The 26,639-nt window shown below is 44.1% G+C and overlaps 1 protein-coding gene across 3 annotated transcripts in view; it reads right to left on the reverse strand.

Annotated features, from left to right (window-relative positions):
• Positions 1-1,762: 1,762 nt before the first annotated feature.
• PGBD1 (piggyBac transposable element derived 1) overlaps positions 1,763-26,639 on the reverse strand; it is a 29,657-nt gene continuing 4,780 nt past the window's right edge. For all 3 annotated transcript variants that reach the window (XM_047858508.1, XM_047858509.1, XM_047858507.1), the window contains exons 3-5: positions 25,779-25,935; positions 6,972-7,068; positions 1,763-3,533 (exon numbers count right to left, since the gene is read on the reverse strand). In XM_047858508.1, coding sequence (XP_047714464.1) covers positions 1,982-3,533; positions 6,972-7,068; positions 25,779-25,935 — 1,806 coding nt within the window. In that variant the 3' untranslated portion in view covers positions 1,763-1,981. The remainder of the gene's footprint in view (positions 3,534-6,971; positions 7,069-25,778; positions 25,936-26,639) is intronic.

Genomic DNA, 26,639 nt, shown 5'->3' on the forward strand with positions numbered 1-26,639 from the left:
TTAATTTTTTTAATTTTTAAAAAATTTACATCAACTTAGCATATATCACAACAGTGATTTTAGGAGTAGATTCCTTAGATTGCTTTAGTTATTTGAGGTCTTTTATTTAGAAAATCTTAGGGTTTTTTTCTAGTTCTGGAAAATGCTATTCATATTTTGGTAAGGATTGCATGAAATCTATAGATTGCTTTGGATATTTATAGATGTTTTAACAGTATTTGTTCTTCCAACCCATGAGCATGGAATATCTTCCATTTGTGTAGTCTTCAATTTCTTTCATCAATGTTCTATAATTTGCAGAGTACAGGTCGTTCACTTCCTTGGTTAAATTTGTTACCTACGTATTATTTTTGGTGCAACTGTAGATAGGACTATTTCTTTCTGCTAGCTCATTGTAAGTGTATAGAAATGCAGATTTCTGTGTATTGATTTTTGTATATTGCTTCCTTACATATTATCAGTTTTAGTAGGTTTTGGTGGAGTCTTTAGGGTTTTCGATACATAGTGTCGTGTCCTGTGCAAACAGTGAGTGTTTTACTAATTCCTTACCAATATGGACACCATGGATACCTCTTATTTATGTCTAGTTGTTCTGGCTAGGACTTCGCAGTGCTATTTCGAATAAAAGGGGTGATAGCAGACCTCCTTGTCTTGCTCCTGATCTGAGGAGAAAAGCTCTGGTTTTCACATTATGTTGGCTATGGATTTTTCATATAAGGCCTTAATTATGCTGAGATATATTCCCTCTAGACCTGCTTTGCAGAGGCTTATGAATCAGCCAATGTACTTTGTCAAATGCTTTTTCTACATCTATTGAAACAGTCACCTGGTTTTTATCCTTTCTTTTATTGTGATGTATCACATTGTTTTGTGAATACTTAACCACACTTGCATCCTGGGAATTAATCCTGCTTGATAGTAGTGTATGATTTTTTAAACTCTGTTGGATTCCGTTTGCTAATATTTTCTTGAGGATTTTTGTGTCTGTGTTCATCAGATATTGGCCCTTAGTTGTTTTTGGGTTTTTTTTTTGGTTTTGTTTTGTTTTGTTTTGTTTTTTTTCTGGTGGTGTCTTTATCTGGTTTTGGCATCAGGGTAATGCTGGCCTCATAAAATTAATTTGGAAGTTTTCTTCCTATTCTATTTTTGGAATATTTTGGGAAGAGTGGGTATTAATTCTTCTTTAAATGTCTGGTAGAATTTTCCTGTGAAGAACTTTCCTGTGAAGCTGTGTGGCCCTGGACTTTTGTTTTCTGGGAGTTTGATTACTTATTCAATTTCATTTCTGGTGACTGGTCTGTTCAAATTTTCTATTCTTTTGCTTTGGGAGGCTAGGTTTCTAGGAATTTGTCCATTTCTTCTAAGTTGTCCAGTTTATTGGCACATATATTTTCCCCAACTGATTTTAACAGGGGCTTTATGTCAGCTTTACTCCTAACTTCTTTTCCTGATGGTGCTGTCGTTACCTGATTTGCTTCATATTTCATCATTTTTCTCAGTTTTCAAAGGCACTGCTTCACTTCCAGTTTTTCCTCTGTAGCACTCTTCTTCAGCATGCTTGCCTGGCCCTTCTCTCCTATGCACCATCTGATCCAGTTTTATACTAAAGCTGAGGTCTTCAGCCTCTTATCACCTAAGGTTTTAAGATCATCTGTACATCATGAGCCCCGCCTTAATTTTTCAATTGTAGATTCAGCATCAGTCTTTGGTTATTATGGCATTGCCTGAATTAAAAAAATAATAATAAAACCTCCACAAAGAATTAAAGAGACACAATTTCCTTCTTTCAATGCACAAATTAATCCAAGTTATTTCCCACATGTTTCACACCAAAATTAGTCATAGAAAAAGGTGTAGCACTCAGTCAATACAATTTTTTAAATTACTTCTTTGAAACTTCAGGTTTGCTTTGGAAGGGTACAATCTGATATATATCTGATTTTATCTTGTTAATATTAGCATTATGCTCATTTTATCTGCCTTAATCTGATAGATTAGCATTGTTCTCCAAGTAGAAATGTGCAACATATCTCCGAAAATCCAAGAGGTCTAGAGAGGTATCTGGGTTACAGGCTCTGTGTAGCTGCCATGCATTGTTCATGGCTACATCAATTATGTAGCTCACTAAAATTGAGTACCATTTTTTGCTTCTTATTCTCACCCTGTATTTGGAAATGATTTCATCCATTTTAGCTACACCTTCCTTGCATTCATCATACAATTTCACTATAGACGGTTGAGCTATCTGATGGATCTCCTCATCATCGGCACAACTTAGCTCACTGGCCGGTTCTATGCCTACGGCATTGGAGCACAGACTGATGATGCCATCTCCATGCCAACGACACAACATTATCTCCTCATTTTCTTCGACTTGGAAATCGAAATACCCCTTCTTCATTTTTTTCATATGTTCTACATTCATAAGGGGACATTTTTCAGTCCTGTTCTCGCGAATTGTTCCTGTTGCCCTCACTCCTTTCTTCTTCAAGGCTGACACCAATTTGACACTTGTAAAGAAGCTATCAAAACACAGGTGATAGGGATATTGGCCTCTCTCTAAAAGGACATCAGCAAAATGCATCACTAGATTTCCACCTAAACCAAGGTTAAGATTCTTATCCACCATCACAGATGATTCTTCTTGATGGGGCTCAAACCAAACCAGATAACCCTGTGTGGTTGTGCCACACCAAATTTTATAGCCAATTCTAATAGGTTTCCCATTCAGGAATTGGTCACTATCAAAGCATTCACACATTGTCTTATCAAAATAATAGTGTTCTTCAAGGGGAGCATAGAGGAGGAAATTTCTATTCATTTGCTTTATGAGAGGCCTCAACTTTGTAAACTTATCTTTTTGATCTAGGTGGTTGTTATCTGCAAAATGTAGGTACGAGAAAATCAATTCAAATCTGTCCCTTCTAATTGCATCTTTGACTAGGTTCTGATCGGTATCAGAGATTTCCCAATACATTCCCCTTCTGGGACGCCTCACAAATCCACTCAAAAGCAAGATCCCAAACAGACACCTTATTTCCTGAACTGTGACTTCCAAGTTGACATTTTTCTGAGATGCATAATTATTGGTTTCATTGACAATCAAGCTGAATGTTTCGTCATCAAAAAATAATTCAAAGAGTTCTACTGGGTTCAACTTTTCGCTTTTGAGATTCAAAAGTCCAGAATCCAGTGCTGACCAGCTTGGAAAGTTGGGTTTAAGGTCTCTTTTGGTCCAATTCTTCTCTGGGACGTTTGATATCTTTAGCCTTTTTGGAGCAGGGTGGGTCTCAGGCTTGTTCTCTTCTTCTACATCTGAGTCACCAGAAAATGCAAGGCCTTGGAGCAGTTCACTCACTCGAGCTTTGTCCTTTTTTCTCCCTTTTCGGGTAATGTCTCCTGCAGCATATTCCAAGGAGGAGATGTGCATTCGGGCCCACAAGTCACCTGGGTGACGGTCCTTCAGGGTGTTCGTATGTACAACTGTCCTGTCAGTACAGACTGAGGTACCAGGTGGCTGGGGCATACAATCTCTGGAAATGAAAAAATTACCATATTATAAAAATCCTTAGTCTTCCTCACCATGACATCATGAATCTGGTGACACCTAAGTATTCTTCTGCAAAGACTACCCCCTTCTCACTCGTAGGACTTTGGCCAGACCTAACACTGGGGGCCTCCCTCCCAGTAGCTGTTGAGTCTGAAACAAGGAACTGGGCAGCTGAGGGCAGTGTCTCCTCCCCCATCTTCAGGAGCGAGTGGCAGACATCCCATGTTCCTTTGGGCCCAAGTTGAATCACCCCAGCCTCTACAGGGGGAGATGGGCAGAGTCCTCTGCTTCAGGGCTTCCCTGTCCAGTTGAGCTTCCGTCAGTAACGAAGCCGAGGTTTTCCAGAATCCTTTTACTCCTGTAGCTCTATCAATTGACTCTAAACCTGGACCAGGAAGGAGGTTATTTACTGGGCTCCTTCACACCTCTCACAGGATTTCTGAACACAGAAGGATCTACATTCATCTGGTGGACACTCTGCTCTGGGGAGAAACTCAAACTTCCTGTCTTTGAACTGATTTTTATGGGGTTACAAGGAAGCAAGCTAAAGTTACCAAGATGAAACCAACAGGACATTAAACAGTCTAGTTCTAAAAGACTGAAGGGCAAAAAGCAGTGAAAGGAATAGAATTCACACTACATGTATTGACTCATTTCCTTAAAGCCTTTATCATCCGAGGTGTCTCCAGTGTGCTTGTCTGGCCCGTTCAACACACCACCCATCCTAGGGTTCCCAAATACTCTCAACTGCAGGGACCCTCCTCGGCCCTGTTGTCCTGCTCAATCGCTGCCCTCCCCTCTCACCAACTCCTCCCTTCCCTCCCTACTTGTGGACCCCATGATCCATCACAGCAGCCCCTCTCAGGCCAGGATCATCAACCCCCTGCTGCGGTGTCCCTCCTCTAGCCCCAGACCAGCAAAACTTCACCCAGTGGAGACCCTGGCTGGTTCTTCTCAATCCACACCCCAGAGCGAGCAGGGCCGCAGATATCCCACCAGGGACACTGACGCTCCTTCCCTCTTGCCCCTTTATCCCCTTTCCCCACCCTCCACATCTTGGTATCCGCAAACAGAGCCTTGTTTCCTACTCCAAAGAGGACCATTTCTCAGGCAGAAACCTGCTCATGAAACGGTCTGCCTTCCATGGCTCCTGTAACTCCTCCCAGTCTTCTCCAATCCTGTCTGGGCACAGGCACATTCACTTCTCTGTCTGTTTCCTCTCCATCTCCTCTGCATCTAGCAAATTCCTGCCTGGTGCCCGAGTCTTGTTTCAGAGGTCAGTGCTCTGGGACACCTCCTCCAGCATCCCAGGTCTCGGCCGGGTGCCTCTCCATACCCACAGCACAGGCACATGTCCTGCTGCACTGTGGTTCTGTCTGCTCCGCTGTGCCCTCACATGACCCACTGCAGGTGGGGGTCTCTGTCACACAGGCCTCTGAATACAAGTGATAAAATGCTTCCTGAATGAGTGGAAGAAAAAAATATCTAAGTTGGAAACTTCTAAAGATGTGCGTGGAAAATGGTCTTGTCAACCAAACTCTCTTGACCTCTCCTATCAGTTCATCCTGGATTCTCCAAACCGAGTTCTTGATGCATATCTCTGTCTAGTTCACCTTGACCTGTGACACCCAGAGAAAGCTTCCCTAAGTATCTGCTTCATGACAGTGGCAGAGTCGGGGACTTTCCTGCCAATGCCCCTTGCCCTCTTCCCTTTAGCCAGTCAGAGACCCCGTTCTGGGGGCAGCAGTGCGTCCAGGTAAAGGCATGAATTGGTCTAAGCCAGGCATAGTAATGCCATTCCCCTTTCCTTGGTACCCCCTGTCCCCAGCCTCTCTTACAGCCAGAGGTGGTCACAGAAGTCTATTTCTGCCTGTGAGGAACGGGGGAGGGCGGGGGGAGACCTCTCCTTTCGTGGTGCCAGGAACAAACAAGGGGAAAGATGCCCTCCTACCTCCTTTCTGTACTCGAGCTGCAGGGACCGTCATGGTCCTCGGTCAGGAACCAGCACACTAAGGATGGTAGAACAAGAGACCAAGAGCCTGGATCCTTCGGTTTGAGAACTGAGTAATGACAAATGCTGGAAGGGTGTGAACCCTCTACTGAGCCGAGTACAGGTGGGGTGTTCTTCTCAGAAGTCAAGTCGGCAATACTGAGCTAACTTTAGTAAAACACACGCTACGACTCGGAGTTCTGTTCCTAGGTGTTTGTCCCAAAGAAGTTCTCGCACAGGGGGCACGTAGAGGCTGTTCCGTGCAGCAGTGTCCCTGCTGACGGGGACCTGGAAGCAGCTGGGTGACCATCTCTGGGGAAGCTGACAGGCCATAGATGTACGTTACAGATAGTATGTGGCAGCTGTAGGTAAAGGAGTAGATGTGTGCAGATAGCTCCTAAAACGTTATGCTGAGTGACAGAATATTCACCATACTATTTAAGTAGTTTAAAACATTCCCATCAAAGTGCATATTTTTTACAAATACTGATAATGGGTACACATTATGGCCCTAAATGGTAGAAGGAAAGGAGAGTTAGTAGTGGGGGGAAAAGTGGGAAAGAAAGTGTGTAAGTGTGTGTGTGTGTGTGTGTGGCTGGGCACGGGTAGTGGTGGGGAGATGCTGAATCAGTTTCTGTTCACTGAAGTTAAACATCTGACAGGCACAATATATTCCTATTTTGCAGTTAGAATGGTCACAAAACGTTTCTGGTAGAGCTTGGTTCGGACCTCAAAAGCTTTATGAAAAGTTTCACTTCTCTTAAGCTTTAAGACATTTCCATTTTCACTAAGATTTAGCCCCATTTCCCTGAGATGAGCAAGTGTCCCCCCACCACAGGCTTCAAGCTAATTGTCCCATGATGTTTTCTTCCTCCTCTGTGCTCATCTCGGAGGAGGCAATGGCCTCACCCAAATCCAACCCCCTGCCTTTGGTCAGGTCCTTCCCTCTCTGCTTTAGGAGTATCTGTGCTACATCTCCCTCCCTCCCCTTTCCCCTTTCCTCCACAACCAAGGCTTATTAAGTACCTACTACTATCTTTAATTTCCGCTTCATCAGCTATTTTCCTGGTAGTTCTTGTTCAGGACTCTCCCAGTGCTCTTCGTTTCTTCACTGCCATGATAGCCCTCACTCTTGTCTGAATTCTCTGTAGCTCCACCAAGACAGAAGGGAACCCAGGGAAAGGTGGCCAGGCAGGGTAAACAGAGTCAGGATAGGATTCCTGGGGGCAACTGTGTACCACCCGAAGCTTTTGTATAATGAGGATACTGACCGGTCCCCTTCCCGGCCCGGGGCCTCCTACCATTCCTGAAGTGAGAGTAGTTCTCTTCCTGTATTCTTCCAGGGAAGCAGCTTTGACCAGCTAGGTTCTCTGGTCATCCCAATTTGTTCTTACAGCTGCAGGAGCAGTTCCACTTAACATGGACACTTACCTGTTGGGCGCTCCTGAGGCCTCAGCACCTTCCTGTATTTCTTCAGAAGTTTCTTGCTTTGCCTTAAACAATCCATCTTTACTTACAGCTTCTTCAGCTAAAATAAGAATATAAATGTCATCATCTGCATTTTTCCCCCTCAATTCAACATCCAGAGGGAGTAGGATTTTCAGATTAAAATAATCATCAGGTGCCCCAGAAGTGCCGTCACAGCCAGTCCTACAAAGTGTGGCACAGCAGGGGAAGATCATAAGAAACGTCAGTTAGCTGGAGAGAATGTCTAACAAGGCAAAGCAAATTTAGAGAAAATTCTACGTGGACTATAGTATTCTCAGAGAGTGAAGAGAACTTCCTCCAATATGAAGGGATCAGGCAGCGGAGTTTGTGAGACTTCCAGACATGAAGAGCTGTCTGAAGACAATTACATGGAACCCTTTATAGGGAAGAAAATGGGAAGCAAAGCAGGACTCGTGAGAAATGATCAGAGAAGATAAGAATCATTAAGCTGACTGATGGGGAGGGATGCAAGAATCATTAAGCTGACTGATAGGAGGTAAAGACGGAGAAGTGTGCAGGCAGAGGGCGGAAGCGGAAGGGAAAGCAAGGGTCTGGAGGGAATGTGGGCTCCCAAGGGCCAGGTCAGAGTTAATGATGGGACAGGGGAGCAGCCCAAGGCTGTCACTACTTATCAGATGGAAGTCTGTAACCTTCTGAGCTGAGTTCCCATAGAGGAGCTCTCTCTCCTCTGAGCCAGACTCAGAAGTGGCCATTCTGGGAAATCGGCAAAGGACAGCCTCTTGGGGTCTTCACTGTGGTAAGGACAGGGGTCCAGTTGTGAAGGGTGGTGGCTTCCACACTGTAGACCAGTGGTGCCAAGACAGGGACCATCCTTGCCTCTCTCCTGGGCTGTGGGGGTCGGCAGCAGTCCAGAGGGTTCTCTGGCTGGGAGGTCCCTTGTTCTGCTCTCTGCCTTCGCATTATAAGGACACCAGTCACCAGCCCTGGGGCCCTCCCAGCTCCTGCACAACCTCATCTTCACCTGCTTATACCCACAGAGTGTCTTTCAAAATCAGACCACACTCATAGGTACCTACAGTTAGGGACGCAGATCTTTCAGGGGGACACAGTTCAACCCACACCATCAGCTACATTGACTGAAAATCCTGTAAGTTTTACTTCCTATACAATTCTTTTCATAAGAGTAAATTGAGAACAGAAGACTCTGGGTTCAACAGGATCAGGAACCAGTTAGATTCCGCAGTAAGGGACCAAGTGAGGAGAGGACTCCACAGGCACGTTTTGAGAAAACGGAGGTAGCAACACAGGACTTAAAATTTAACTAAATGACTAGGAAAATGATTGAACCACCGTGAGATCGAGGAAAAAAAGGGTCATCTGTGGTTTTGCTAAGGACAGAATTCCCATTACCATCGTAACTGTGAGGTCTGTGCAGGAACACCAAGAATATAAAGGAGTGTGAGGAGGAACCTCCCAAAATAAAGCATCAGGCCCTGAGCCTCAAAGGAGTGGAGGCACGGTCTGCGACCAAGCATCTCCCTGCCCTTCCTCCCTCCCTCCCTCCAGACGTGGATGTGCCTCCTCCACACGGTACAGAATGAGGCAACAGCCGGTCATTGAAACGAGCCCCTGCGCGAGGCACGCGTGGTCTGCTCTCGTCACAAGGGGAACGCAGGGGGCTGGTGCCGCCCCAGAAGCTCCCACAGGTGAGGACTGCTACCCACGTGCCCGTGAGCTGGGAGGAGACAGGAGTCCCGCGTGAGACCTGACAGCCTTGACGAGTGCCTTTTGTGGGGGCCCGGCTTGCACACCTTCTGTATATTGAACATCCCCCATCGCTGTGTCCACTTTGCCAGGGAGCCTACCATTCTAAAACTTCAGGGCCTGCCATCCACACAACTGAGTGCTTATGAACTGGTCAAGTGCTTTACGGTGATGCACTGGTACATATCAGAGGAGGGAGAAGCTAGTGCTAAAGGAGAAATTAAGCTGAGAACAGATACAAGGCCAGGGGGAAACGGGAAAGTAGAAAAGAGGAAGAGTTGTGGTGACAGGGAAATAAAGACCCCCTCCCCCCAGACACAAATACAAGTGACATTAGACGTGAGGTAAAAATGTTAGGAATGTGCCACAGAGGAGCGGATTCCAGAACGACTGACAATAAGTGGGGCACCTGGGGGGGAGGGTCAGCCAGTTAAGCGTCCGACTCTTGATCTTGGTGTGGGTCATAGGATCCAGCCCCAGGTCGGGCTCTGCTGGGCCTGGAGCCTGCTTGAAATCGTCCCTCTCCCCGACTCTTACACGCTCTCTCACATAAAAGTAAGCTACACTACCCATGAAACTAATGTAACATTGCATGTTAACTATGCTGGAGGTAAAATTAAATAAAAAATTTCAAAGTCATGTAAAGTCAGGGGCACCTAGCTGGCTCAGTTGATAGAGTATGTGACTCTTAATCTCAAGGTCATGAGTTCAGAGCCTACTTAAAATAAAAATTCTAAAATAAAGGCAGATAAAGCCAAACAGACCTTTGTTGATTGACTGCTTAATCAATGACCCATTAATTAACTTGCCCAGGTCCCACCGTTGGCAGATAGCAGAGCTGGAATTCAGACCTCCACCTATCCTTCTTGTCTTCCTGGAATGTTTTCCTCTGTCCTGGAGGCTGGGGACAGAATGCTTCTCTCATCTGAAGGATGCCAGGAATGAAAGTAGGCTGTGGGCTGCACGTGGCTCTCCCAGACCCTCAGTTAGCATCACCTTTAGGCCATCGTGCTGTCTGGTCTTGACCCTGATGGACAATCCTAAGGCCTTGGCTGCTGGGGCAACCACACCACTGAGGCAGGCACAACTCCAGCCTGCTCAGTTGAGAGAGTGAAGGATTCCAGTTTGGAGGCTAAGGCCTAAACCACTGCCCTTTAACGAAGGCAGGGATCACACCATTCAAATGCCGATATATTGTACCACAATGTGAAACCCTTGACCACTATCTCCTCCTAACTGCTCTGCTGCCTCAGCATCTAAGTTCAAGATAACAGAAAATTGGATTCCTTGGATAATGCAAGAGGCAATTTTGCAAATCACCCTGAGCTAAGAAGAGGCACCAGAATACTACAAAATCAGTTACTGCCTAATGAGATTCTGTGGTCAAGTTCTGTATTAAAGGTTCACACCTGAATACTGACAGTAAGAAGAGGTGTGTCTAAAAATTCTCAGAGGAGGCACAGTTCCCTCTTTCAACCATCTGACCATCGTTTGGGTACACGGGAGGGAAGGAAGGGTGGAATTTTCTGGTAAAGACAGCTAAGAACTATGTGAGTATGGGGGCTATGTCATCTGACAATGAGGCCATAGAATTGGCAGGCAGAGAACAGGACACAGGCAAGAAAGAACTGAAGGCCACGAACCAGTCCTATGTGGCCCCCAAAGGAATGAAGAGACAAACTCAGCAGAAGCCAGAACACTCATCAGCATCAGCTATTAACTGAGCTTTGACTATATGCACAGCAGTGGGCCTGGAGCAAAGGAGGTACAAGCTAAGGAGTTTGCTCTCGGTGGGTTGGGTTTACAGACTGACCAGAGAAAGAGAATGCAGACAAACTGGGTTTGCTGGCAAAAGAACAGGGTTATACTGCTGGGAAGATGGCACTCACCTCGTTTCTCGGACATAACTACCTAACACTCACCATAGTGTAAATGCCCCAGAAAGCAACCCGAAGGCTGGCAGAACAGAGCCACAATTCCATGTAAAGAAGAGGACACATGGAAGAAGGTAGAAAGGGCGAAGATACAGTGAGGAGCTAATACCCACAGGACTCTCCCCGGGGTGGGGGCATCTGCAGGCACAGGGAGGGTAGACAGACAATCACAGGGTTGCCCATGTGGGAAGATGAAGCCTCATAACACTTGGCTTTGAAAACCACAGGGGCCGAATTCCAAGATTCTTACAACCAGCAGAACTTAAAATCTGGAATTTTAAAAATCACCGGGCTTGGGGCACTTAAGTGGCTCAGTCGGTTGGGTCATGATCTCATGGTTTGTGGGTTCAAGTCCTGCGTCAAGCTCTCTGCTGTCAGTGCTGAGCCGGCTTCTGATCCTCTGTCTCCATCTCTCTCTCTCTGCCCCTGCCCCACTCGTATCCCTGCCTTCTCTCTTTCAGAAATAAACATTTAAGAAAAAAATCACCAGACTCTGCTCTGGGAAAGAATGGAGGCCAAGAGAAAACTAAGTCCCTGCCCTTAAAGAGACGACACAACAGCCCATGGAGATTCAGCATAGAAGCAGCAGTTGGAAAAACACCTGGGGCCTACGGGAGGCAGAGTTCTTTGCTAAGCTCAGAGCATGTCTGCAGGGACAGAACCCTGGAAGACCACCCCCCAGGGACAAAGGAGCCAGCAGGTGCCATTTCTCTCCCCCAGCCCCCAGGATAGACACATGGAGACCTACGGGAGCTAGTGCAGCAGTAACAGTCGCTACCTAACTTACTTACACCTCACCCTGCACTTTGGGGGATCTGACCCCTCCAACCAGGCCTGCCCTAGCACTGTGGGTACCCTCTCCCGAGGACCGTCGAAAACCCTGCTAACACCACCTCTCCCCAACTTGCAAATGTGATGGATCCGCCTCTTCCAACCCAGCTGGCCTCAGTCCCCATTCACAGAGGGCTGTGCAGAAAACCTTAGTAAAGCTGCACCTTGGGGATCCACCCCTCCCCTACACTTGTGGCCAGAGCCCATCCAAACCGGGGCCACAGGCATGGCAGCATGCAAGCAGCCCAAATGAGCCACCGCCACTCCAGAGTGACTCCTCCAGGGAGAGGAGAAGAGAGTCCTATGTACCACTCCAGGTATAGCCCCAGCAGTGGGCTGGGGGCAGAGAGCTGGTCTGGTCTGATTGCAGGTCCCACCACCAACGAAAAGCTTCTCAGGCGACAACACAGGGAAAGTGCCCAACAGTTTCCTGCTACTGCATCTCTGGCAAACACCTGGTCTGACTCCATTCGTGCTCGATGCAGTCGCAAGCTGCTTCACTAACACCACAGGGATCCCAGAAGGAGTAGGGAGAGAAAAGAGGGAAGAAGATTTACTTGAAGAAATAATAACTGCAGACTTCCTAAATGCAGGGAAGGAAAAAGAAATCCAGATCCAGGAGGCAAGAGATCCGCCCCAAAAACTCAACCAAGGAGGTCCACATCAAGACACATGATAAATAAAACGGCAAAAGGTCACGATAAGGAGAGTTTTAAAAGCAAGACGGTCAGCTGGGAAGATGGCACAGGAGACGGACCTTACGCTCGCCACGCCCCACATGAACAACTAGAGAATATCCACATCAGTGTATATAACCTGGAAGCTACCTGAAGACTGACAGAACAAACTCACAACTAAAGACCAAGAAGAGAGCACGATGAAGAAGGCAGGAAGGGCAAGGATGCGGTCTCAGAGAGAAACAGACCAGACCATGGGCGTCCGTGGTGGGGAGGGAGCTGGTGGCAAGATGATGGGCAAAAACAGGCCTTCACACAGGGAGTCCACGAAAGAGAGGGCAAATTCCCATAACATCTGCCTCTGAAAGTGAGAGGGGCCAAATTTCTTGAGTTCTTATAACCAGTGGACTCACATCCTGGAATTTTAAAAATTGGCGGGCTCAGTTCTGGGAGAGCCCGAAGGTATTAAGACGAGTCCCCACCCTTAGCATGACAAACAGCCTGTGCAGGTACAGCGTGGAATGAACAGTCTGAAAAATGGCAGGGGCAGACAGGAGAGTGGTTTGCTCAACTCGGAACATGGCATGGAGAGACAGGGGTCGAGGGGGACCCCTCCAGGAACAAAGGAGCTGGCAGGTGTCACTTATCTCCCTCACCCCCAGCATAAAAAGCAGCCACCTGAGGAACCAGCTCAGCTCCAACACTCTAAACATGACTTCCTTCCACCAAGCCCCCACCCCTGCACGTGGTCAGAGCTGCCCTTTCTAGTCCTCCTCAGATTAGTCTCTGCACCCAGGGAGAGTGGGTTCTTCTCGGCCCGCAGAAGAGCTGCACAAACCCTGCCAACACATCTCCTGACAGTGCACTTTGTAGGACCTCAGTTCCGGCAGCGACCAGGGCAGGTCACCTTTCACAAGTGACCTTTCACACCCCTTATTAAAACACACCCCACTCCCACTAGGGACTAAACACTGCACAGAAGAGGCAAAGAGAAGCTCTGCAGACAACGGGCTCACGGAAAAACAGGCCAAGATTCAAAAGCAGAACACACACGAGACATAGAAAACACTCCCTGGAGCACCAGGCCTAGGAACAGGGGACACTGCAGGGCAGGGCACTACAGGACCTCTTCTTCACAAGGCTCTTATCCTTAGGAGCAAGAGAAGTAGCTAACTTTCCTATCACACAGAAACACAGAGAACTGGAAAAAATGAGGAGAGAGAGAAATACGTCCCGAACAAAAGAACAAGACCAATCCACAGCAAGAGACCTAAGTGAAATGGATATAAGTAATATGCCTGATAGAGATTTTAATAATCCTAAAGATACTCACTGAACTTGAAAAAAAAAGTGGAGGACATCAGTGAGACCCTTAACAGAATGGCAAAAAAGAACCAATCAGAGATCAAGAACACAATTCATGAAATTAAAAATACACTTGAAGGACAAATAATCCAGTGAAGAAATGGGCAAAAGACATGAATAGACACTTCTCCAAAGAAGATATCCAAATAGCTAACAGACACATGGAAAAAATGCTCAACGTCACTCATCATCAGGGAAATACAAATCAAAACCACCATGAGATACCACCTCACACCTGTCGGAATGGCTAACATTAACTCAGGCAACAACAGATGTTGGCGAGGATGCAGAGAAAGAGGAACCCTTTTGCACTGCTGGTGGGAATGCAAGCTGGTGCAGCCACTCTGGGAAACAGTATAGAGGTTCCTCAAAAAATTAAAAATAGAACTACCCTACAACTCAGCAATTGCACTACTAGGTATTTATACAAGGGATACAAGTGTGCTGTTTCGAAGGAACACAGGCACCCCAATGTTTATAGCAGCGATGTTGACAATAGCCAAAGTATGGAAAGAGCCCAAATGTTCGACAGATGAATGGATAAAGATGATGTGGTATATATAATGCAGTATTACCCAGCAATCAAAAAGAATGAAATCTTGCCATTTGCAATAACATGGATAGAACTAGAGGGTATTATGCTAAGCGAAATTAGTCAGAGAAAGACAAATACCATATTGACTTCACTCATGTGGAATTTAAGATACAAACAGATGAACATAAGGGAAGGGAAGCAACGTAATATAAAAACAGGGAGGGGGACAAAACATAAGAGACTCAAATATAGAGAACAAACAGGGTTGTTGGAGGGGTTGTGGGAGGGGAGATGGGCTAAATGGGGAAGGGGCACTAAGGAATCTACTCCTGAAATCATTGTTGCACTTTAAGCTAACTAACTTGGATGTAAATTTAAAATTAATTAATTTTTAAAAAATAAGCACATTGTGAGGAAAAAAATACACTTGAAGGAATAAATAGCAGGCTAGTCGAAAAAGAGGAATGAATTAAACTGTAAGAATAATGGGAAGTAACCAAACTGAGAAACGGAGAAGCAAATTATGCAAATTAAGAATCCTTAAGGAATTCAGTGGTTCTACCAAGCCTAACATTCATATTATAGGGATCTCAGAAGAAGAGATAGAAAGGAGGGAGGGCTGCCTGGGTGGTTCAGTCAGTTGAGAATCCAACTCTTGATTGCAGCTCAGGTCATGATCTCATGGTATGCAGGCCTGAGCCCCTTGTGGGGCTCCGTGCTGACAGTGGGGAACCTGCTTGGGATTCTCTGTCTCTGCCCCTCCCTCTCCCCTGCTCATGCTCTCTTAAATAAGTAAATGTTTAAAAAAAGGAGGGGGGGAGAAAATTGACTTGAAAAATAACTGAGGGGTGTCTCAGTGTCTCAGTCAGCTAACCACCCAACTCTTGATTTCGGCTTGGATCATGATCTCATGGTCGTGGGATCAAGCCCTGCATTGGGCTTGGAGCCCATTGGGCATGGAGCCTGCTTGGGATTCTTTCTCTCCCTATCCCTCTGCCCCTCCCCAACTCGTTCTCTCTCTCAAAAAAAAAAAAAAAAATGCTGAATACATCTCTAATTTGGAGAAGGAAACATATCCAGATAGATTCAGGAGGCACAGAGATCCTCCCAAGAATTTAACTCAAGGAGGTTGACACGAAGACACATAGTAATTAAAATGGCAAAAAGTAAAAAAATTTAAAAAGGCAAAAAGTAGTGACAAAGAAAAAAATCTTAAAAGCATCAAGAGAAGAGAGTTGCATACAAGGGAAACCTGATAAGGCTATCAGATTTTTCAGCAGAAATTAGGCCAGAAGGGAGTGGCCTGATATTCAAAGTGCTGAACGGGAAAAATCTGCAGCCAAGAAAACTCTATCCAGTGAAGCTATCATTCAGAATAGAAGGATAGATATAGAGTTTCTCACAAACAAAAACTAAAGGAGTCCATGACCACTAAAAAAGTCCTGTAAGAAGTATTAAAAGGGATTCTTCGAGTGGAAAGGAAAGACCATAAGAGTATGAAAAGTAAAAAAAAAAAGAAAATAAGTAAAAACGAGTATATCTGTAAAAATCAGTCAAGAAAGAGATTAGTAAAATATGACACTATATACCTAAAACTTGAATGGTGGGAGGGGGAGAGGAATAAAGAATGAGTTCAAAACTAAGTGACCATCATCTTTAAATGCAGACTGCTATATGCAGAAGAGGTTATACACAAACCTAATGGTAACCACAAATCAAAAGCCAGTCACAGATATGCAAAGAATAAAAGAAAGAAATCCAAATATACAAGAAAGAAAGCCAACAAGCCATGAAAGAGGGCAAGAGGAGAAAGGACGAAGAAAATCTATAGAAACAATCACAAAAAAGTAAAAAATGGCAATAAATACTTGTCTATCAATAATTATGTTGAATGTAAATGAACTAAACAAATCCAATCAAAAGACATAAGGTGACATAGTAGATAAAAAAACAAGATCCATCTGTATGCTGCCTATAAGCGCCTACTAAAGGCGGCTGCAGATTGAAATTGAGGGGATGGAGGAACACTTATGAATAAAGCCAGAGCAGCAATACTTATATCGGACAAACTAGACTTTAAAACAAAGACTGTAAAAAGAGACAAAGAAGAGCACTATATAGTCAGAAAGGGCAAAATCCAACAAGAAGAGTTAACAATTTTAAGTATTTATGCATGAAACATGGCAGCATCCAAATACATAAAACAGGGGCGCCTGGGTGGCGCAGTCGGTTAAGCGTCCGACTTCAGCCAGGTCACGATCTCGCGGTCCGGGAGTTCGAGCCCCACGTCAGGCTCTGGGCTGATGGCTCGGAGCCTGGAGCCAGTTTCCGATTCTGTGTCTCCCTCTCTCTCTGCCCCTCCCCCGTTCATGCTCTGTCTCTCTCTGTCCCAAAAATAAATAAACGTTGAAAAAAAAAATTAAAAAAAAAAAAACAAAAACCCAAATACATAAAACAGTTAATAACAAACATAAAGGAAATAAATGACAGTAATAATAGTGGGAGGGGGTTAACACCCTTTGTGCATTAATGCACTGATCATCCAAACACAAAATCATCAAGGAAAAACTGGCTTTGATGGACCAGATGGATTTAACAGATATATTCAGAACATTCCATCCTAAAACGCCAGAATACACATTCTCTTCTTTTTCTTTTTTTTAATGTTTATTTATTTATTTTTGAGAGAGAGAGAGAGAGAGAGAGAGTTAGAGAGCAAGCAGGGGAGGGGCAGGGAGAGAGGGAGATAGAATCCCAAGCAGGCTTCAGGCTGCCAGCACAGAACCCGATGCAGGGCTTGAACTCACAAACCATGAGATCATAACCTGAGCCGAAACCAAGAGTTGAATGCTTAACCGACTAAGCCACCCAGGCGCAACACACATTCTTTTCAATTACACACCGAACATTATTCCAGAATAGATCACATATTAGGCCACAAAACAAATCTCAAAAGATTCAAAAAGATCAAAGTCATACCATGCATCTTTTCTAACAACAATACTATATTACTAGAAATCAGGGCACCTGGGTGGCTCAGTTGGCTAAGCACCTGATTCTTGATCTCAGTTCAGGTCTTAATCTGAGGGTTGTGAGTTTGAGCCCTGCACTGGGCTCCATGCTGGAAGTGAAGCCTAAAGAAAGAAAATAAAAGGGGCACCTGGGTGGCTCAGTCGGTTGAGCATCCGACTCTGGCTCAGGTCATGATCTCGCAGTCTGTGAGTTCAAGCCCCACGTCGGGCTCTGTGCTGACAACTCAGAGCCTGGAGTCTGCTTCAGATTCTGTGCCTCCCTCTCTCTCTGTCCCTCCCCTGCTCATGCTCTATCTCTCTCTCTCTTTCTCTGTCAAAAATAAATATTAAAAAAATTTTTTTTCAAAAAGAAAGAAAATAAAATTAAATGAAGGAAGGAAAACAAGAAATCAACCACAAGAAAGAATCTGGAAAGACCACAAATAACATGGAGGTTAAATAACATGCTACTAAACAATGAATGGGTCAACCAGGAAACAAAAGAAATCAACAAGTACATGGAAACAAACGAAAATGACAATACAACAGTCCAAAACCTTGGGGATGCAATAAAAGTGACTCTAAGGGGAAGTTTATAGCAATACAGGTCTACCTCAAGAAGCGAGAAAAATCTCAAACTACCTAACCTTACACCTGAATGAGTTAGAAAAAGAACAAACAAAACCCAAAACCACCAGAAGAAAGTAAATAATAAAGATTAGAGCAGAAATAAATGATATACAAACTAAAAACACAATAGAACAGATCTGAGGGGCACCTGGGTGGCTCAGTCAGTTAAGCATCTGACTTCAGCTCAGGTCATGATCTCACAGTTCATGGGTTTGAGCCTTGTGTCAGGCAGGCTCTGTGCTGACAGCTCAGAGTCTGGAGCCGGCTTCAGATTCTGTGTCTCCCTCTCTCTCTCTGCCTCCCCCATCCATACTCTGGCTCTCACTTCAAAAATAAACATTAAAAAACAAAACAAAAACAGATCAATGAAACCAGGAGCTGGTTCTTTGAAAAGATCAACCAGATTCATAAACCTCTAGTCAGATTCATTAAAAACAAAAACAGACTCAGAATCACAAATGAAAGATTATAAATAACAATCAACACCACTGAAACACAAACCTAATAGAATATTATGAAAAACTGTATGCCAACAAATTAGACAACCTAGAAGAAATGGATAAATTCATAGAAACAAAGAAACTACCAAAGCAGAATCAGGAAGAAACAGAAAGTTTGAACAGACTAATTACCAACAAGAAGATTAAATTAGCAATCAAGAAACTCCCAACAAAGTCCAGGACCAGATGGCTTCACAGGCAAATTCTACCAAATATTTAAAGAAGAGTTAGCACCTATTCTTCTCAAATGATTCCAAAAAGTAGAAGAGGAAGGAAGGCTCCCAAATTAGTTCTATGAGGCCAGCATTACCCTGATTTAAAAAAAAAAAAAAAAAAAAGATAAAGACACTACCAAAAAAGAACTACAGGCCAATATCTCTGATGAACAGATGCAAAAATCCTCAACAAAATATTAGCAAACCTAAGCCAACAATACATAAAAACATCATTCACCACAATAAAGTGGGATTTATTCCAAGGATGCAATAGTGATTTGATTCAATATTTGCAAATCCATCAATGTGATATATCAATAAAAGGATAAAAACCATATGATCATTTCTTTCTGTTTTTAGGTTTATGTATTTATTTGAGAGAGACAGAGCATGAGTGGGGAAGGGGCAGAGAGAGAGGGAGAGAGAATCTCAGGCAAGCTCCACACTGACAGCACACAGAGCTCTGTGCGGGGCTCAAACTCACAAAACCGTGAGATCGTGATCTGAGCCGAAACCCAGAGTTGGACACTTAACTGTGTCACCCAGGTGCCCCCATACAATCATTTCAATAGAAACTAAAAAAAGAAAAAATATTTGGCAAAGTACAATATCTATTCATGATACAAACACTCAACAAAGAAGGTTTAGAGGAAACAAACCTCAACATAATAAGGGCAATATATGAAAAACCCACAGCTAATATCAGTCTCAAAGGGGAAAAACTGAGAGCTTTTCTCCTAAGGTGAGGAACAAGACAAGGATGTCCACTCTCACAACTTTTATTCAACATAGCACTGGAAGTCCTAGCCACAGCAATCAGAGAAGGAGGAGGAATAAAGGACATCCAAACTGGTAAGGAAGCAGGAAAACTTTCACTGTTTGCAGATGATATGATACTATGTAGAGAAAACCCAAAAGACTCAACCAAGAAACTACTAGAATTAATAATTCAGTAAGGTCACAGGTTACAAAATCAATGTACACAAATCCACTGTATTTCTATATAATGACGAAACAGCAGAAACAGAAATTAAGAAAATAATCCCATTTACAATTCCACCAAAATAATGAAATATCTAGGAATAAACTTAACCAAGGAGGTTGTAAAACACTGAGGAAAGAAACTGAAGATGAGGGGCGCCTGGGTGGCTCAGTCGGTTGAGTGCCGACTTCGGCTTAGGTCATGATCTTGCGGTCTGTGAGTTCGAGCCCCGCATCGGGCCCCTGTGCTGACAGCTCAGAGCCCGGAGCCTGTTTCAGATTCTGTGTCTCCCTCTCTCTGACCCTCCCCCGTTCATGCTCTGTCTCTCTCTGTCTCAAAAATAAATAAACGTTAAAAAAAAAAAATTAAAAAAAAAAAAAGAAACTGAAGATGACACAAATGAAAGACTCACGGATTGGAAGTACAAATATAATTAAAATGTGCATATTATCCAAAGCAATTTACAGCAGCATTTTTTACAGAACTAGAACAAACAATCCTACAAAATTGTATGGAACCACAAAAGATCCCCAAATAGCCAAAGCAATCTTGAAAAAGGAAAAAACAAAGCTGAAGGTATTACAATTCCAGATTTCAAGTTATATTACAAAGCAGTAATAATCAGGGAGCCTGGGTGGTTCAGTCGGTCGAGTGTTTGACTCTTGATTTAGGCTTAGGTCATAATTTTCCAGTTGGTGGGACTGAGCCCTGCGTCAGGCTCCATGCTGACAGCATGCAGCCTGCTTGGGATTCTCTCTCCCTCTCTCTCTGTACCTTCCCCACTTGCACTCCCTCACTCTCAAAATAAATAAATAAACTTAAAAAAAAAAAAAACCAAACCAGCACTAATCAAAACAGTATGATATTGGCACAAAAACAGACATAGGTCAATGGAATAGAGTAGAAAGCCCAGAAATAAACCCATGATTATATGGTCAATTAATCTTTGACAAAGGAAGCAGGAATATGCAATGGGAGAAACAGTCTTCTCAACAAATGGTGGTGGGAAAACCAGACAGCTCCATGTGAAAGAATTAAACTGCACCACTTTCTTACACCATACACAAAAATAAACCCCAAATAAATTAAGGACCTAAATTTGAGACACGAAACCATAAAATTCTAGACAAGAGCATAGGCAGTAATTTCTCTGACATGGCTGTAGCAAAATCTTTCTACATAGGTCTCTTGAGGCAAGGAAAACAAAAGCAAGATAAACTATTGGGACTATATTGAGATAAAGCTGCACAGCAAAGGAAATAACAAAACTAAAAGACAACCTACTGAATGGGAGAGGACATTTGTAAATAGCATGTCCAATAACGGATTGAAATCCAAAAAATACAAAGAACTTACACAACTCAACACCAACAAATAATCCAATAAATGGATAGAAAACACGAACAGACATTTCTCCAAAGAAGATATGCACATGGCCAACAGACACATGAAACGATGCTTAACATCACTTATCATCAGGAAATGCAAATCAAAACTACAATGAGGTATCACCTTACACCTGTGAAAATAGCTAAACTCAAAAACATAAGAAACAACTAGTGTTGGTAAAAATATGGACAAAAAGGAATCCTCCCACATTGTTGGTGGCGAATGCACTGGTACAGGCACTGTGGAAAACAGTATGGCGGTTCCTTAAAAAATAAAAAATAGAACTACCCTATGATCCAGTAATCACACTACTGAGTATTTACCCAAAGAATATGAAAACACTCATTCAAAAGGATATATGCACCCCTCTGTTTATAGCAGCATTGTCTACAATAGCCAAACTATGGAAACAGCCCAAGTGTCCACTGATAGATGAATGGATAAAGATGTGGTACGCGTATATAAGTATACACACACACACACGAATGGAGTCACACCAACACACACAGACACACACAGGAATATTACTCAGTCATAAAAAGGATGAAATCTTGCCATTTGCAGTGACATGGATGGAGCTAGATAGTGTTATGCTAAGCAAAATAAGACAGAGAAAGACAAATACCATATGACTTCATTCATGTGGAATAGAAGAAACAAAACAAAGGGAAAAAAAGAGAAAAACCAAAAAAGACTCTTAACTACATAGAACAGAGTGGCTCAGTCAGTTAAGTGTCCAGCTCTTGATTTCAGCTCAGGTTATGATCTCAGGGTTTGTGGGATTGAGCCCTGCATAGGGCTCCATGCTGACAGGATGGAACCTGTTTGGGATTCTCTGTCCTCTGCCCCTTTCCCTGCTTGAGCTCTCGCTTGCTTGCTCTCTCTCTGAAAATAAAACATTAAAAAAAAAAAAAAAAAAAAAAAAAAAAAAACAAACTACATAGAACAACAGACGTTTACCAGAGGGCAGGTGGGTGGAGGAATGGGTGAAATCAGTGACCAGGATTAAGAGTAACATTTACCGGGGCGCCTGGGTGGCGCAGTCAGTTGGGCATCCGACTTCAGCCAGGTCACGATCTCGCGGTCCGTGAGTTCGAGCCCCGCGTCAGGCTCTGGGCTGATGGCCCGGAGCCTGGAGCCTGTTTCCGATTCTGTGTCTCCCTCTCTCTCTGCCCCTCCCCCGTTCATGCTCTGTCTCTCTCTGTCCCAAAAATAAATAAACGTTGAAAAAAAAAATTAAAAAAAAAAAAAAGTGTAACATTTACCGTGGTAAGCACTAATACATAAAATTGTTGAATCACTGTATTATATACCTCAAACTGATATAAGACTGTATGTTAACTACACTGGAATTAAAAGAAAAGAAAAAAAAGAACTAGGTTACAGCTGCAGCTGTGTGACCTTGGGCCTGTCAGTCTTGCTAAGCCTCCCATTCCTTATCTGTGCCATGGGGAAAACATAGTCCACTTTACAGGGCTGGTGAAGATCAAATGAATGAACACAAAAGCTCTTTGTAAAACTGCAAGACCCCCCTGAGGTCATGTATTATTAATTTTCAGATCAGCTTAATACCAGCTACACAAAACTAAATGAAGAAGACATGATCATTCTAACCCAGAATTTATCCAAGACTGTAGCATCACTTTATTTTGCTCCAGACACAATGGATCACCATAGCATCTTTTCACTGGTGTTGTTTCGTATCTAGAGGAACTACTAAAGCTTGCTGGAAAAACAGGCTTGTCCCTGATGCACTGTTGCGACCTTACCCCCAACTTCCCCCAACAACACATACATGCCAAACCCTTCAACTAAAAAAGCACAATGTGAAACAGGTCTGCTGACAGAGAAGGGGCTATATTGAGAAGGGGAGGATGGGAAAGAAAATGGAAAGGGGCAAACATAAAATGCAGTGAGGAAAGAAAATAAAGACAATGGAAAATCTGAGATAGCAAAGGTCAAATCAGACTTTGTGTTTGCTCCTTATCATCCTCCTCAGGTGGAAGAGCATTAGGGTTAAGCCAGAGAAAGAGGCAGAGGGATGTTTTCATATATGGGAAAGTTCAATACAAACACCACACTGATCTACTGCTGTGCATCCCTGCTCAAGACAGAACAGGAGGATGCAGGCTTCAGGTGCGGTCTATCAGGTGATACCTCAAGGTCCCTTCTACTTCTCCACCAACATGCAAACACTCAACAATGCGTCTGACACTAAGACTATCACAACTGAGCATTGAGAGACTGGGAAAAATACAGTACTCGTGAGTTTTCATTTAATTCTAGTGTTCCATGACAGATGAGAATACCACACACACACACACACACACACACACACACACACACACACCAATTGCTGTAAATCATATTTTTGATTAAAAAAAAAAAAGGCTGGGGCGCCTCGGTGCCTCAGTTGGTTGAATGTCCAACTTCAGCTCAGGTCATGAGATGTTTGTGGGTTCGTGCCCCGCATAGGGCTCTGTGCTGACAGCTCAGAGCCTGGAGCCTGCTTGGGATTCTGTCTCCCTCTCTCTGCCCCTCCCCCCCCCCCCTCTTTCTCTCTCTCTCTCTCTCTCTCTCTCTGTCAAAAATAAAACATTATAAAAAAATTTTTTTTTTTTTTAAATTTTTTTTTTTTTTTCAATGTTTATTTATTTTTGGGACAGAGAGAGACAGAGCATGAACGGGGGAGGGGCAGAGAGAGAGGGAGACACAGCATCGGAAACAGGTTCCAGGCTCTGAGCCATCAGCCCAGAGCCCGACGCGGGGCTCGAACTCACAGACCGCGAGATCGTGACCTGGCTGAAGTCGGACGCCTAACCGACTGCGCCACCCAGGCGCCCCTAAAAAAATTTTTTTAAAAAGGCTTCTATGGGGGCGCCTGGGTGGCTCAGTCGGTTAAGTGTCCGACTTCAGCCAGGTCACGATCTCGCGGTCCGTGAGTTCGAGCCCCGCGTCGGGCTCTGGGCTGATGGCTCGGAGCCTGGAGCCTGTTTCCGATTCTGTCTCCCTCTCTCTCTGCCCCTCCCCCGTTCATGCTCTGTCTCTCTCTGTCCCAAAAATAAATAAACGTTGAAAAAAAAATTTAAAAAAAAAAAAATAAAAAGGCTTCTATGGCACCCAACTTTTTAATGACAGTCCAAACTTTAATGCCACAAAACGTTCCCACGTGACTTCCCCATTTCTCCCACACAGTCTTTTGCAAACAAACCCTACCCTCCAGCCACACTGGTTAACTTACTATCCCTTGAAAATCCCAGCACAGGAGGAAGAAACGCCACTAGTCTGGGAAATTGGTCTAAGTCATGTACTGTCAGGTAACCTGGAGAAATGTGCTGGGTTTATAACTGATAGGTAGGCCTTTAGCTAGAGTCTAAATATTCGGAAGGAGCTAAAAGGCTATATATTAAAAAAAAAAAAAAAAGTCTTTGAAAATGACAAAGCATGCTTCCGGAAGGCCCAGAGAGCGTTCTCATCTGGATAACACCTACCACAGCAGTGGTGCCTCCCTCTGGGGACACAGAAAACCACAAGAGGCCACTGTCCTGCCCACAATGCGGCTGGGGTCCGGTTTGTGAGCCATGTCATGCTGTTTTTAAGCATTCACTTACACGAAAGAATCTTACATCCTATGATCACTGTTACCTATTTGTCAATTACCATCCTCACCATTCTGACAACTGCCCACCTCTGTTCATTACCCCTCTCTCCTCTCCAGTCAAAACAAAATTGCTTTCAGTAGGTGTATATTCATCATCTCATAGGTAAGTAGGAATGTCTGCTCACTGTGGGGCTCCCCACTACCTCTCAACTTCTTCAGATAAACCAACTATTCTGGGGCTTCACGCAATGCTGGTTTTTCACAGCTGCAGAAATATGACAGAACCATCAGCCAAGTAAGCAGGGAAGTATCAAGTCCTATTCATGCTACAGGATATGAGTAAACACCATAAGTAATATGAGCCGTATACATTTCATCTCCCTCTAGTATGAACCGTTTATTCATTCTACACTTACTGTCAAAATATCAGTATTCACAGATCACCAACATAGCGAATTTGGTAAACCATGGTAAACCGTGACTGGGGTAAACCACGAACCCTCTGAAATCATATGCATAATTTTGCATGTACCTACATTTTCCAGGGAAGAGAGTCAAGTTTTCAATAACTTCCGGGGAAAAACTAGCAGCACCCCTCATGAGAAGGCTAAAAAACACTGCACTGTGGAATTCTAAGGTCTCTTCTTTGAACTTTCTGTGTACTTCTGTCTGTTATCAATCCATCTGCAGACCTCAAACACTGTGCCAGATGCCTGCACAGAGCTCAACAATAAGCAACAGTTGGGATGGTTTCCTGGAGGTGAAGCCTGGGTACGGAAAGTGGGGGGACCCTGCACACAGAAGAATGCACTTCAATGGAGAACAGAGAGAACCTGTTTAAGCCCACAGCTGCATTTAAAATGACTCCAGGTTAGACGCAGGGAGGATACTGAAGACAATGTTATTGTGGGGAAAAAGGTATATTTGTGGAAAGCTGCCAAGTAAATCTTGAAAACACCCACAAGTGTAGAATTAGACATGTAGAGCAAAGGTAAGTAGCAGAGAGACCTCCGGTCAGAAGGTCAGGTGACTTGAATTCTAGATGTTGCTCTGCCTCTGATGACCCTGGGCAAGTCATTAAACAGCCTGACTTTTGGTTTTCCCAACTATTGGGAGGGGAATTGGACAAGATCTCAGGATCCTAACATTTTACAATTCCAAATGTTTTTAGAAGCTTGCTTAGATACAGGGTAGGGAAAAAATATAGACAGATAGATACACACACACACATATATAGACATAAATATAGATATAGATATATACCCACCTATATATAAAAACTGAAAGACACAGATAAACAGGCGCCTGTCAGTGTCTGCTCCCAATTTCTGTACTACACACGCACTGGCACTCACCACTCACTTCTCCGGGGTTCTCTTGGCAGAGCTCTGGAGGTTCACACTTCAAGGCAGTTACCCTGGGCAGGAGCTGGAGGCTCTGACATTCTGAAGAGGCTCCCTGATACTCTGTCACCAGCGAGTGCATGTCCTGTCCCCGAGTATAGACAGAAGCCTGGGGATAAAAGATTTACCTTGAAAATGCATCCTGGTGGGAACAGGACTGAACAGCAGTTAGGGACATCTTCAAGGAAATACCAGACAAGCCCCATTTAATCTTTCAAAGCAGCAGTAAATGAGAGAGTAGCAGACCGAGATGTCCACCCATTTGGTAAAGAGGGACTGCACACCTACGGAGACTCGGAGTGTGTTCTACGGGCTGGGGATACGCGGCAAACGAGGACAGTGCGGACCAAAGATGCCCGCCCAGAAAGAAAACCAAACAAACCCAGGTGGATGCTCACACTGGCGGATGGAGACTATCACAGGACAGCTCCCACAGGCTACTTAGGGGACTACCAAGGGGAAAGTGGTAACTTTAGGAAACAGAAATCTGACAGACACCACCTTAAGCTCATCAGTAATGCAACAACCCATCCCCATGTGCCTCCCTGATGTGATGCACTAAGGCAAACATATCTTCTGTGGCATTCAAGGGAAAAGGAACAACACGGACCTTATTAAGAGAAAACGTAAGACAAATATCAATGTCGTGGCAGACAAGGAAAGACCAAGTGGGGGACCTGGGTGGCTCAGTTGGCTAAGCGACCCACTCTTCATTTCAGCTCAGGTCATGACCTCACAGTTCGTGAGTTCCAGCCCTGCATTGGGCTCTGGGCTGACAGTGCAGAGCCTGCTTGGGATTCTCTCTCTCCTTCC

This window comes from Prionailurus viverrinus, chromosome B2 (assembly GCF_022837055.1).
Source record: "Prionailurus viverrinus isolate Anna chromosome B2, UM_Priviv_1.0, whole genome shotgun sequence".
Classification (NCBI taxonomy): domain Eukaryota; kingdom Metazoa; phylum Chordata; class Mammalia; order Carnivora; family Felidae; genus Prionailurus; species Prionailurus viverrinus.